General features: G+C 38.2%; 1 protein-coding gene and 1 long non-coding RNA gene across 24 annotated transcripts in view; one reads left to right on the top strand and one right to left on the bottom strand.

The window, feature by feature from the left end:
- Nucleotides 1–14,409, bottom strand: part of AOPEP (aminopeptidase O (putative)) — a 191,831-nt gene that overhangs the window by 22,402 nt on the left and 155,020 nt on the right. For 20 of the 23 annotated variants that reach the window (XR_015280671.1, XR_015280672.1, XR_015280670.1 and 17 more), the window contains one exon: nt 4,390–4,506. Coding sequence is in view for 9 of the 23 variants with exons in the window: in XM_086868364.1 (XP_086724490.1) it covers nt 4,390–4,506 (117 nt within the window). In the remaining 14 variants the exon portion in view is untranslated. Of the gene's footprint in view, nt 1–2,750; nt 2,860–4,389; nt 4,507–14,409 lie in introns of those variants that run through there. The other 3 variants (XM_086868368.1, XM_086868365.1, XM_023945011.2) reach the window with 1 other exon arrangement.
- Nucleotides 11,633–12,998, top strand: LOC147648393 (uncharacterized). Its single transcript, XR_015280677.1, has 2 exons — nt 11,633–11,687; nt 11,816–12,998. It is a non-coding gene; the product is annotated as an uncharacterized LOC147648393 (long non-coding RNA).

Genomic DNA, 14,409 nt, shown 5'->3' on the forward strand with positions numbered 1-14,409 from the left:
ATAACCTTGGTCTCACAGGCAGACCTCATGCACAATGAAGTTATTGTGTGAGAATTGCTTTATGCCACCCACGACTGATGATATTATGATCTTAACTCATTTTACTCACATTTACTGCAGAAAGAGTTATAGTTTCTCTTCTCTCTCCAAAATATGCCACATTTGATCCCAAATACAGGGAAAGCATTATGTAAGTGAAGAGCATTTCAGTCAACTTGCTGAGACAAGGATAACCAACAAAGCAACTTTCCATATGCTGTGCAGGCAAGATAAAAGAGATATCTACAGTAGGAAAGGAAGGAAGGCTAACTCTACAGTAAAAAATCTGGGGAAATACACCATAAATATTTCTGCTTCATCCACATCCTGTAGTTTTTATCACCACTTCTTACATAATTCAGCAACAAATAAAACCCTCTTGCAGAAAATTGTCAGGTCTTAAAGAGGACTGAAAGTGTCACACACACTTTTCTTCTCTGATGGCTGTGATCTTCCTGTCACATTTTTCACTACTCTGCAGGCCACTCACCACTCTGACCAAGTGAAGAACAGAAATAAGGGGAGTGATGTGAGAGCTCCTCTAGCTAAGAGATTCATTGAGTGTTAGCTCAGATCTCACAGTGTTGTCTTTTGTAAATGACTGACTCTATTTATATGAAAGTTCTCAATGAGATAAGATTGCACTATCATATCAGAAAGGACGTCATCAAGGTTAGACAGATTTAAAAAAATACTAGCCACCCAAATCTTTCCATGTAGACCAACTCTCCACATTCTACCAGACGCTAGATATTGAATAAATGAAACAGCTGCACAGAACAGCCACCTTGGAAAGAAAAAAAACAAAACCAACCCCAGACCCGCTTTAAATTTCATTATCCTACTGTGCTGTCTGATGGCAACTGTGGATGCTGCTTTATAACATATCCCATTTCTCCCCAGCCAGCTGAACTTCCAGCTGGACTGTGTCATGTTCAAAATGCAGCCAGCTTCTATAATGCTCCTCTTGGATGCAAGATGTGGTATGTCATGGAGATGTAGCCTGCGCACGAGTTATTTTGTTATGTAGTGGGAAGAAGCACACCAAGATAGGGGAACAGGAAGATAAAATTGAGGACACAATCATTCTTCCATGGAATTGCTTTCCACTTGTCTGATACCACTTGTCTGAGCCAAGGCACAGAGAGAAGAATTGAAAAATGGCTTTAAAAGTTGAAACCTTCATTGCTTTCAAAACAAAGATCTCTTGGATATTCTTAATTCAAATAGCTCAGACCAATTAATTTAATCTTTTGAAAACAAACTTGCAGTTTTGTGTTTTCTCAGATGTTCCAAGGTTTGAGGAGAAAATGGAAAATTAAATAATTATTTGTTACAGAAGTAGACTGCAAAAAGTGGAAAGGAGTCACAAATTCTGCAATTTGGCAGATGCCCTGCAAGCCTCTCTTGGCATCCAAGACGAGGCACAGACCAGTCTGAAATGTGATTAAGCCATCTGCAGTTCTGGCTCTTGCGGCTCAAAAGTTATACATTATGGATCACAAATATGTTACTTAACCTATGATTTATTCTTTGTTTGTTAAAAGAAGCACTCAAATCAGTGTCTTAGAAGGGAGATAAACAATGAGCCTGAGTATCTGCATTGGAACCTAATTTGAGAGAGGATGGGAACTACACTGAGTAGCTGAGGAGATCTCTTCAACAGAGATCAACCTTTATATTCCAGGCCAAGGCTTCCTCTAACCTTTCTCCTCTCCCGACTGATACAAAGGAATCAAAACAAGGCAGATAACTTGCTGCAAACCCTCCACTCCTTTCTGAAGAATCTGTGTCCACAGGTTGTTAAGTCTGGATGTGTACATGGTAACAAATAGTCAGGAGTACCAAATAGTGCTGTTGGCAGCTTCCACTGGCTGGGGACAGACCCACAGCACTTTGCTATGGGCAGGTGCAGACGCCACCAAGTATGCAATGCTTTACTAAAAGAAGTGTGGTCAATTTTAAGGTCAAAATAAAGATGCTTCAGTAATACAGACAGAAAAGCTTTAAGAAATATGAACAAGGACTTTCCATGCTATACTTGTGCAGGACAGAAGGACTCCCAGTAATAATCTTCAAAATAATTATGTACAGACTTTAAGTCCAAACTTTGTGAAAATATGAAAAAAACACAGTCTTTTGTGTACCCTTTTCCACTATTGGCACTATCATTGCATATCCCTACTGGAAGATGATTGTGAATTTAAACATTACTTTTCAAAAACAAGACAAAAAGTTTATTTCTTAACTTTCTGCTGCTGGATGAAACACAGCTGATAACCTCATTTCCAAAAATCTTGGAAAAAACCCTCTGACACTGACAGTTTTCTTCCTTTTATTGACCTGCCTACAATTTTTTTACATTTTTATTTTTAAAAATTAATTTCTGATGTTTAGTTACTGAGAACATTTGAACTCCAGCAGCACAACAGGATCACTATAAGTGATTTGTGTCTTGACAAATTAAATCTATATAAGAACAGGCTCAGACTGCAATTCTTTGACCTGGGGTTACAAGAACAAAAATCCCCTGTGCACATACATGAGAACGAGGCACAAATAGTCTGTTCTACATGTAGGTGAGGCCATGGAAGCTAGTTCCCTATAAAGAACTGTAGGTGTCTGGGATCTGATGACTGGTGAAATGCTAATAGTAATGTTATCTTAGTCATACTTCTAAGTGAGTTGTCTTGCTAAACCCTTGGTTTTACCTTGTAAAATAAAATGGAGATTACATTCATTTCATAGAGGTCCTAATCTTGTGGGTTTGTGGAATTTTTTCACAAGAAGAATTCTGACAGACTGTGTACTTTTCAAGTACTGCAAGGAAAAAAAAAAGCATGCAAGTGAAAAAGGAAAAACCTGAGAAACTGAAGCTTGTGGCCTGGTGCTTACAATTCACAGGCATGAAACAGCAACAACAACATAGCTATTGCTTTGATCTAGCTCCCTGTTAATTCCTCTTCCCATAATAGAACCACTGACATTTCACTGGTATTCAGATGTGATTAAAATATATTCTAATGCCCATAAATAGAAATGTCGGTTCAAGTACTAATTAAAAACAAATCTGGCATTTGGAAAACTGGATCAACAAAAAGTAAAAAGGTGCAGTAAATAGCACCAATTGAAATGTTCTTTTTTGGTTGTTTTTTGTGTTTTTTTTCTGAGAAAAAGATAGAAAAAGAACAACTGTTCTATCAGTCTTCGTGAGATTAGATTTGGATAAGATTTGGAATTCCAAGTCTTCCCAAGCATCCACACAGCAACTACAGCATAAGAGAGAAAGATTTTCTCTCTCCTTCAATTCTAGTAATTGCCACAAAGTTCCAACTATAACAAGGTAAGTCAGGCACGCTTTCTGCAACCTTCTGCAAGGTAGTTTTTAAATAAACAGGAGCCAAATGTTAAGTTCACCATATTCCTTCATTGCACAGTAGCTTGAATGTACGCTATGTCATAATTACCCCTTCCTTTATACTTATATATATATTTATACATATATACACATGCAGATACATGCACACACACACATCTATCTGTACACATCCTTTATTTTCATAACTGATTGCAATTTCTTACCTCCCCTCCTGAATACTACGTACTTGAAGCAAAGGTTTGTTGCAAGGGTGCTTGCAGCCACTACTTCTGCTGCCTTAATTGTCAGAACCCTCACAGCTCGAGAAAACCATGGGACGTAAAAGAGTCCTCTCTGCACGTGGTAATAAAGATTTACTGGTTTGCCTCCCAAACATATAAAGCACTCTGGAGCAGGGATGCTACCCTTTACAATATCATATAAAACAGTGTTTTCCTCAGGGGCTATTCATATCACTAGGGCTTACTAGAAGCAACTGTAAAAAACATTAAATTAAGGCCCCAAACCAGAAAACACCACAGTCTCTCTGGAAAGCTAACTTTCCTAAATCTTGAGTGAGACTTTGGAGCATGCAACGAGGAACAATTCGAGCTGACAATGGGGAAGAGTAATTTTAGACTATAACAGACATGATTACATTTGGAGACAGTATCACAATGAAAACAAACTGGGTTCCACTACACAGAAAAACGTAGTGAAAAATTGAACACCTGAACAAATATGCTCCCTAAGGTACAAAATACTTTGGACATCTGGGCTGTGCTGTAATTTACTACCACAGCACGCAAAACACACCTGAACTTACAAAGAATACACAGAAATACTGAGTCGTTACAGCCCATGAAGGTGCAACAATACTGGAGGTTAAGATCATCAAATTTCAGATTCAGACATGGTAAAAAAGAACTGCAATGAGCCTGGCTCCTAGTGGAACAGTCATTCCTGATCAACAGCACAGCAGCGTGACTTACCTCAGCATCTTGCTCCCGGAGCTGGTATGTTCTCTCCAAGCACTGCAATATTCTAGGACACAATGTCTTCTCCTCCAAGAGGGACTCCAGAAGTAAGACCAGCTGGTCAGGGAGAAGCTATAAGAAAAATAAATGCCATGTTTGAATGAACACATGTACTGGGTGAGCAATGTAAATGGAAACAAACCAAAGAGGACAAGACTGATAACCTGTGTAGTTCCAGCATGCACTTAAAATACAACTTGGACCTCTAGCTGGTTTCTGAAAAAATGTCAGGGTTTATGTGTCTGTGTTCTGAAAGACTGTGCTGGGGCACAGTTAGGACTCATTTTCCATGGTTTCCATTGCTATGGTTAGGTCAGATCTAAAACATGCTTATATTATTGAAATATAATCACGGCTTAATAAATAAGATTTTTATGGAATATATAAAATAAGTAATTCTATTTTGTTTGGGTTTGGAAGAAATAAAAAGAGAATAATTTACAGTGCACTATTTGAGGAATCAACAAGACATTAATATATAATTTTTTAGAGTGACATTTTTATCTGATATACAAGCATTTGCATGATATGTTTACAGTGAACAAAGAAACACAACATAAAGAAGCAACCCACCAAACAATTGTTCTAAAACACATTTTGAGGCATATTTTAATGCAATGAGTCACAAACCAGCCATTCTTTCATGGGAAATATGCGTGAATGTTGTATTTCTGGCACACACAGTATAGCATCTATACATGGATATATAATCAGTAGATAGTTGCTTGACTCCAGAATCTATCATTTTGACTAGAACCTAATGTAACCTAAAAGAAAAAAACCAGCACAGGAACTCTGTTGTAGCCAGTGCTTAAGTGCTCTGTTTAATAGGCTTGTTGGATGAACAAATAAATAATTCAAACAGAGCTCAGAGAGAAATTGCAGCAGCTGCCAGGAAACATCTACTGGAAATTCAGACTCAAAGGTGATCAGTCAGAAGTTCGTTATATGCCCCAAAACTTTCCCCACTATTCATCATTGCACCAGGGGATGAAAGGGGAAGGGAAAAGAATATCAGTAAAGCTTTTGCATACAAAAAGAAACCAACCCTGTTCACTTTTAATGTTCTTGAGACAGATTAAAGAAAAAAGACATCCTGTTACTTTGACAGTACTTCCAGCTTTCATCACATTTGGTCATTTTCTGTTCCCACCTCACCGCTTGCCCAAGTCCGCTTTGCTGCATCAATGCACTAAGCAGGGATGAAATTAAGTCGGCTATAGGAAATTCCTCTTCCAACAACACATCCCACAGCCAAGGCTGCTTATGTGGACTGAACAAGACTGCATCCTTGATCTCTGACAGCAATTCCATGAAGATATCAAGGATCTTCTGGTTAAGTCTTAATCTGTAAAATACCTACATTAATAACTAATTTAGCAACATGACATTTTCTTCCCTTTTAGACTGGTTAGCACCTAAATCAGAATAAAGAGGGAAGGAGATCTCTACTATGATAATGCTTTGGTTTCTTTGCATTTTGATTTTCTTCCATTTTTTTATTAGTAAAGTTAGCTGTATTCCTGAAGGCTGAAAATACCTCTCATCTTACTAGCTCATAGTGGAACATTTTTTAAGTAATACCAAAGCCTGACAATCAAATTGTATCCTTAAAACTGGCCAGGTGTTTAAAAATATTGAATATTTCATTTCAGGACAACTACTAAAATGGCAGCTTAAATGCTTATTATGGAGTCCAACAGCAGCTGCCAGGGGGTTGGTGAGACAAGTTAAAAAATACAATGGGGAAAGCTTCTGGGAAGTGGCTCTACTTGGAATTGGAATTCTGAACACTAATAAAATACAGAATTTTGCAGAACATCACACAAAGAAAGGTTACTTCTGATTTAGAAAGTTTTCCCTGCTAACTAAAAAGAGAAGAACAATACTAAATTTGTAGAAACTATAGAACAGTTGCTTGAATATGTAGGTACAGAACAGCTGAGTTTTTAATAATATATCTCCAGTATAAGTGCTACACGGATTCACCCACAGAAAGCTATTGTTTAAGGTAGCATTACAGAATCTCATTGAGGCCAACAAAAGAGCAGCAGTAGAGCAGTAGCCATGTCCTTAATTTATGTCTGTCTAGTGCTGCATCATGGCTGAAGTTTTTTTCAGAGTTACAGGTTAAACACCTATCAATTTAGATTTGATAGTCAGTAAAACAAACAAACCAACCCCCAATAAAACAAACAAATAAACAATACCAAGAGTTCACAAAGTGTTTGGACAATGCTGTCAGGCATATGGTATGATTATTGAAGTGTCTTGTACAAGGCCAGGAGTTGGACTCGATGATTCTTATGGGCCCCCTCAAACGCAGCATCTTTTATGATTCTATAAATGAGACCACGGCTTCTGCTATTTTTTCCCACGTTCCAGCTGTCCAGGATGTACCTTACATACCAGTTTCCATCTCATGGATTAATTGCAGTCCAAGGCAGGAGCTGGGAAACACCAGCAGAGAGGGCGGGGTGCTGGCAGGGGATCGCTGGCAGACCTCTCCCCGCAGCGGCACTAGTGGGCGCAGCTATTACAGTTTGTTCTCCAACTTGTTTAGAACACAAAAAGAGGAATGTTCTCATCTACACTTTTACCCTTTCCTTTCAATAGAAGAGACTCTGCGTAAAACCCCATCTTAGGCCAAGAGACAGAAAATTCGACTAGTTTCGTGACAGAGGGTGCTACAAAATTCATTCAGGAGTGCAGACATTTTCTTTTTCCCAAACGCAACAGGAGTATCATTCTCACCAAAGCATTCTTTCAATGGTTACAAATAAGCATCAAAAAATTGGACTTGAATTTTCTGTCAGAAACGTCACTCCCACTGTTTTTTGTTTTCTTACCACCATCCTTATTTGTCCTGCCCACCTGTTACTTTCCATCTTTCATACCAGGAGAATTATTTGGGGTGCATGTTGTCAGTTTTCAATTTATTTGCCTTTTGATTAATACAAAGAGGCACTTGCTTTAAATGCTATCCAAACATAAACACTGTAGAGACCTAAATGCAAATTTCTTTTTAAGCACTGCATAACTGCTTTCCTTTACAACTCCTAGGCTGTGAATGCATATTGAATATCTAACATCCATACAAATGTATACAACGCAGATACAGCAAGTTACAGCAGGACAATTGTCACAGCCTCAAGCTGTGCCTTCAGGCTGAAAACATTCAGAAAACAACCATAACATCCTAAATGCAAAATTTCAGTGAAAAAAATAAAACAAAACAAAATAAAATAACCTCCCCATACCCCAAGCTATAATAGAGAACGCTCAATCAAAATTTCAAATATATGCAATTATGAAAGCAGATCACATCAATCAGGAGATGTGGCAAGGATCACAAAATAGTTTTCACTATATCAGTGGCTGCTGATACAGCATCTATTTATACTGCAAAGTAGATAGTTCCTGTCCCAACCTATGCCTGCTGCATGGAAATCATACTACTTTTCTCAGGGCTGGCCCTCTCCAAGCTAAGCTGTGACTATCGACACTACAATGAGGAAATAAATGCATATGTTGTGATCAGGCACACATATTCACAAACACATAGAGGTTTTCTGTCATGTCCCATGTAATTAAGCATCATTTCCTCTATAAAGCTGTATCCCAGCACTGTATATTATCTTGCCCTTAGGACTGTAAAACCTCTCCTCCAGCTCTTCAGCCATTTGAAAGAGTTCACTTTGTCCTGGCACTAAACAACCATTTATTCCCTGTTTCCCCTAAGTTACCTGATGTGGTAGCTTTAAAGTTTGAGTAACAAGGTTATTACCCTTAAAACAAACTGTAAATCATAGGGAATATCAAAACTGTGTCTGTATTTTACAAACACAAGATGAAAGAATTAAAGAAAACATAAACAAATTGTAAGTGTAACTGAGATTCACTGTATGCTAAATCTCTCAGAAATAAGAAAAGTATTTTGTATTTTATTCATATCAGTACACTAAACACGTAAGACATTATATTATGTTACAAGAGTATCTTCATACATCAGTAGGTTTCAAAGGTTTACTACAAATAATCTTTGAACAAAACTATGAATTTTCAAAGTCCAATCCCTAATCTGTTAAAAGCACAAAGAAAACAAACCTTTCCTCTTCAGAGATCTGGTACAGCAGCTATAGAGGTCATCGACCTCACATCCCAGAAGACCACCCACGCGAAAGAGCGTATTTATCAATTCCTACATTAACAAAAGCAATAAATGCCAGATTCACCCTTTATACTAGAAAAAAATTGCCACTGAAACATTTGACTACTGACCTTTCACAGCCATGAAATGTGACACAGATATATCTACTTGAGTATCCACAGCACCAGCACTTGCACTGCACCCGTCCGCCAGGACACAAATCACTAAAGTTGTACAGCTGGTATGTTGAATATCCCATTTGCTCCTGCCTGCACTTGAATGAAGTCATTGAAAGCCTCCTTGGAGGGGAAATCTGCCTCAGAGTAATGCAGCAACCGATTGACAGTGGCGTGATTTCTATTATTACTCCATTATCACACTGGGATCTGTGCCTAAATGAGCATACTTCCTCCCTGATGCCATTTCCTTTTATCCTGGCTCTAGTCTAAAAGTGGATCAATGGGAGTAATATATATATGATGTCACTTCAATTTACAGCTACTGCCTCCCTCTCCCGCATGCACAAATAGATCAATTCTTCCCAAAAATGGTTAAAAAATGCACAGGCAGAATCTTCTCCAAGAAAAGGGTTCTCTGCTATATTTGTCTGTGTAACCACAGCAAGGAACTGTTTACACTGAGCAAAAAACAGGGGAGAAAAGGAAAAAAAAATCACTACTGTGCACTGGAAAATGCTGGCTGAAATACAAGAAAATCAAGACCTTAAAGAGAATTAAAGCAATCCGACCTTTGAAAATTATACAGAAATGTTTAAAGTTTCTAAGGCACAATATATTTCTCTTGTGCTTGGTGGAAGATAGTCTTGTGTCATACCTCCAAAAACATGAAATGTATTTTCATTTATATATTTACAAAATTTTCCCAACTCAAACCAAATTCCTTCCCACTCCCCTCTTAGGAAAGAAAGGGAAACCCCCCATCCCTTAGTTCAGCCGTGAACAGTTCCCCTAAGACAAAATTTGCTTACAGAATCACCTAGGTTGGAAAAAACCTCTAATATCATGGAATACAACCACTAACCCAGCACTGCCATACTGACCACTAAACTGTGTCCCTAAGCACCAAGTGTACATGTTTTTAAATACCTCCAGAGAGACTGACTCAACCTTCTGCAGCCTGTTCAATTTCCTCATAAAGTGGTATCACAAAAGCAATGCTAGTCCAGGAGACAGGATTTATAGATCCAGGCCATCTCTGCATTTTTACTTCAAACTGGTCAAACAAATACCTGAATGAATCTCATTTTATAAACTGTTTCCTACCACCTTGAATGTTTTTTTTTCTGCAGGCTGCAACTAAATAAAAACTTCTGTAGAACAAATCACCTTGTTCCTCAAAGTGTCCAGAAAATTAGTAGCTTGAAAATTCAAGAAAACAGTGTTTACTCCACCATGTTTTAAATCAGATCTTGTCATTGTTTACCTCAAAATATATTCTTTAGATGCAGATCAGCACAGTGACTTAATTTAAATGAAAACAAGGCATGTTCCCCCTGCCCTCCTTCAGGGGCTAAAACGCACTCATATCAAGTAACATGAATTCAATAAAAAAGTGCACGCTACACAGCTGTTAACTAGTGTATCTTAATACACTACAGAAGAGAGTTTAATTCTGAAAGAACTAGTCTGCTCTTTGATTAATATGCAGGGAAAAAAAAATGTATTCTGCAGCTGACATAAAAATGCTTTGAACTGGTTTGCAAAATAAAGCCCATCTTTGCCAGACACTGACAAAATTTCACAAGCACATAGTGAAAAAGACAGTTCTGTTCAACTTTATTTGGGCCAATTTGTTTGACTTCTCTCTTGATGAAAAGCCAGCTCCCCTTTCAATGTTTATGAAAGATAACTAGTCCTCACTAGATTTAAAAGCAAAATATCTCAGTCTGTAACACATTCTCATCTACTTATGAGCTGCACTTGTATGGTATCTCTACCCACTGTGTGCAGTTTTTCTCAGTGTCTGTTCAGATGGCTCCTTCTATGCTCAGCAACTCATATTTCAACAACCATTTTAAAAACACAAACCAGGAATTATACCTGGTAATTTAAAAAAATCTATATTCCTATGAACTTTGCTTCAAAAAGCCTTATTTCAAAAAGTAACAATTCCAACAAGTTCATCAACATTCCACTTGTGTTATACTTCTAAATGCTTTTTCTGGGATGTTTACATCTGCCATCACTTACTTCTTATTAGTAGAACATAAAAATGACACTGAGACCAAATTATTTAATAAACAATTGCACTGGCATATTGTTCCCAGTTACTTTTCTCCTTGTGATATCAAAATTAAGACTTTTTTTTGAAAGTAAATAAACTATGTTAGGAATAATTTTAAGGGCAATACCTACTAAAACACAAAGGTTTGATTTATTCTTGCCACTAATATGAAAACATTGTGGAATGAAGGACTCAAATCCCTGTTTTATGTTCTGTGTCTGATATTCTGGTAACACATTACTGGTAATATTTTTAAAAGGCCAGCCACCTCTACCAGTCCATAAACTGAAACTTTTCTTCTTAGGCTTTAGTATGAAGTATTTTCCAGTAATTTACTTAATGGGGAGAAGATGCACTTACAAAAAAAATTCAACACCTGCAATCTAACAGAAATGCACTGAAATGTCAAAAATGGTTAAACCTTTATGATATAACATATTGCTGAGCCAGCAAAATGAAAACCAGGTGGCTTCCACTACAGGTTCAGTCAAGTTATGCAGTACTTTTCTCAAGCTTAGCTTTTGCAAAGAAACATTTCACTGTAACTTTACCCTCAAGCCTAATAATTCCCTTTTAAGCATTAATAGGCTATACATTCTCTATTCTATGCAGATTACCAGCCCTGTCAGTTACTATCATACTTCCAGGATGTGCTGCTCCTGCTTTCAGATGAAATGGCCACATTAAGAGAAAGTGGACACAGGAAGCCAAATTCCGCATCTCGAGTCATGCTTCACAGACAGCGTTACTGTGACACAAACCAAAGTTGAAGCTGGCAACAGCAAGATCTTCAGTCATCCTTTCACTCAATCTCAGGAGTCCCCAGCAGTAGGGAGGTGATCAGAGTATCAACCCTGTGGTTAGTGTTTGAGGATGACCTCCTTTTCTCATCCAACAGTACATCCAACAGAGGCATTTCAGGTTCAGCAAACTATTCTTCTAACTACAAAGAAGAAAGCCAAGGAGACCTTTTGTTTTATTTTCCAGATTCTCTCACTATTACATACTAGATGATTCATAGAAAGACCACCAAGTCTTCGCAAGTGGTGGAAAGATTTCATACATTGTAGCAGATGCTGAAGCACAAGTATCTGCCTCCTAATTTGTCCACCCGAAACACCGCATGTCTCAACTGCTCCAAATAATGTGCTTAAGCTGATCAGTGGCAGCATAGAAAATCTCACCTTGAATGACCAACATCCAGATCCTCTGAAATCAACTGGCTATCAAGTGTCCTCTGAGGCATTAAAAGAAAGTGACGGACTACAGTAGACATGGAAAAATGAAGAGCTGAAGACGCATAATGATGGAATATGAGCCACAACTGTCAGTTACAACACCCTCAGCACCCAAAGAAAATTAACTATTTTTTCTAAGCTTTGATAAATTGTAAACTACTGGGCAAGTAGCCTCACTGCCCAGTACTGAAAAAGAATCCTATCTTTGGAAACTATCCCAGGAAGTTAAGATACCTCTTCAGTATGAAATATCCTTGCAATAGAACTGAGCAAGGGCCAGCTTGAAGAAGTATCATCCTTTCCCTTGGAAGTTTGGTGCACATTTGGCCACTTCGATCACAGAAATTTGTTCTGCCTATAGCTACCAAAGCAAGACTCAGTCAATGCCCAGAGTTCAGCTAGGATTGTTATCTTCAAGGAATTCAATACAGGTTTTCCAACTCTCTTATATGGTGTGCTCAGGTCTTGGGGAAATCTCAGCTTGTTCATCAGAACACATCCCCTTCTGCTAAGTACAAAGGTACAAGACCTAGTACCTACTAGATGCCCCAAACAGAGAGAATTCAGAGAAAGAACTTGAAGAAGAATCTTTCTCTTCAAAGCTTTCACTCCTAGCATGGCTGTGCTGAAGGAAGTGTTATCAATTCTACTCAGCTCATGCTGGCACTGCAGGATACAGCACCACTTCAGGGAGGGCTGTCTGAGATTCATCATAAAGCATTAACCATGTCACAAGCCTTCCTGGAAGAAAGCATTAAAACACAGAGTGGAACCTGCACTTCCATCTCTTAACCCTTTACTGCTGGAATCCACATGAATCAATTCTCTTTTCTACCCTTTCTGATTTCAGAACAACAGGTAATCATGGCTTTTGTATTTAATTATATCATGTGTCTTTTAACATTTGTAGATAAACTGCATTTCCAGACCCATTATTTTCTTCAGATTTGTAATCTGGCTCTGGCGGACTGCTGTGTCCAACACAGCCTGTGCATACTCACAATTTTTCCAACACACCACATCCATTTGATCCCTTTTTTCTTTTAGAGTTGGTTTCTGGTTTGCGGGTTGGTTGTTGTTTTGAGTGTTGGTCTTGGGTGTTTTTTCATTTGTTGAGAATACAATTGACCAGACTGAGTGGACTCCAATTTCAGAAATATACACATATCTCCAAGCAAATCTTAATCATGGACAACCTTAAAACAGATGTAGTTCTAACAGTCTAAAGAGTAAGTGCTGCTGGGAACTTAGAAAATCAGTACATAGGGTTTGCAGTCATGAAACTGTCATCATTGATCAAAGATGCAGAGATGCCAATCCACCACCATCAGCTTCTAGAATTAGTTTTTTAAGTAAGGTCTCACAGTGACAATAACTAAAACTATCCAGTTGTCTGAAAGAACTCTTTCACTGTGATGGAAAGCCGTTGATTTCCACACCTGCCGTCACCTTGCAGCTCAGTTGCCTCATCATCCCAAAAGGAAGCCTTTGGCATTTTAGAAGATAACTGGCACCATGACTCTAGCAACACAGGTTACCATATGGTTGGTTACCTGTCATAATGGTTTTCAAGTTTTTTTGTAGCTCCTGCCACAATACCCACAAAATCGACCACTGCAGACTACACTGGTGACTCTGAGGGAGCCACTTCTGACTGCTGCCCAAGGATCACAGGTGACAGCCAGGCACTTCCTCTGCTCCACAATTTTCCACTCAAAGCACACCAGCTTATTGAAAAGGCACCTGGACACCAGCTCATTGAAAAGGTGTCTGAAGCCTTCAATAAGTTGTGCTAAAACTTGCCTTGTCACCTTAGACTGGTCACAAGCATCACCACCTCTCAGTCCAGACGTAGGCCAAGCTTCTCAGTTTTGCCTGCTGTACTAGAAATACACAGCATGGTATACTTAAGGGGAGAAAAAAAACAAAAAGCAAGAAAAAAAAAAGCAACCACTTCTACCTCCCCAAAAAAATCCTTTCTGAAACAAAACACTGCACACAGCTCTCTCCAGGAGCAGAGGACAAGACAATGAAATACATGACAGAAGTTCATTACTTAACACTCTTGTAAAAGCTGCTCAAATCCTATTATGATGAGTATGATATGGAACAGAACAAGTGTATCATACTACTTTTAATTCCTGATTTTAAAAATATGGATAAAGTTTTAATTTAAATTGTTTCAAAAGACAACACTGTGAAAAAAATAAAAACAAGCCCTTAAAAGATTTGAGAACAAGTGGATGAGTGCTGCACAACATCCTTATTAAGCCCAGTGCTATTTAAAAAGATACTGTAGTTACCAGCAAGGATCTCACTGCAGATTTTCTCTTTCAAAATCCG

This window comes from Cyanistes caeruleus, chromosome Z (genome assembly GCF_971803275.1).
Source record: "Cyanistes caeruleus chromosome Z, bCyaCae1.hap1.1, whole genome shotgun sequence".
NCBI classification, from domain to species: domain Eukaryota; kingdom Metazoa; phylum Chordata; class Aves; order Passeriformes; family Paridae; genus Cyanistes; species Cyanistes caeruleus.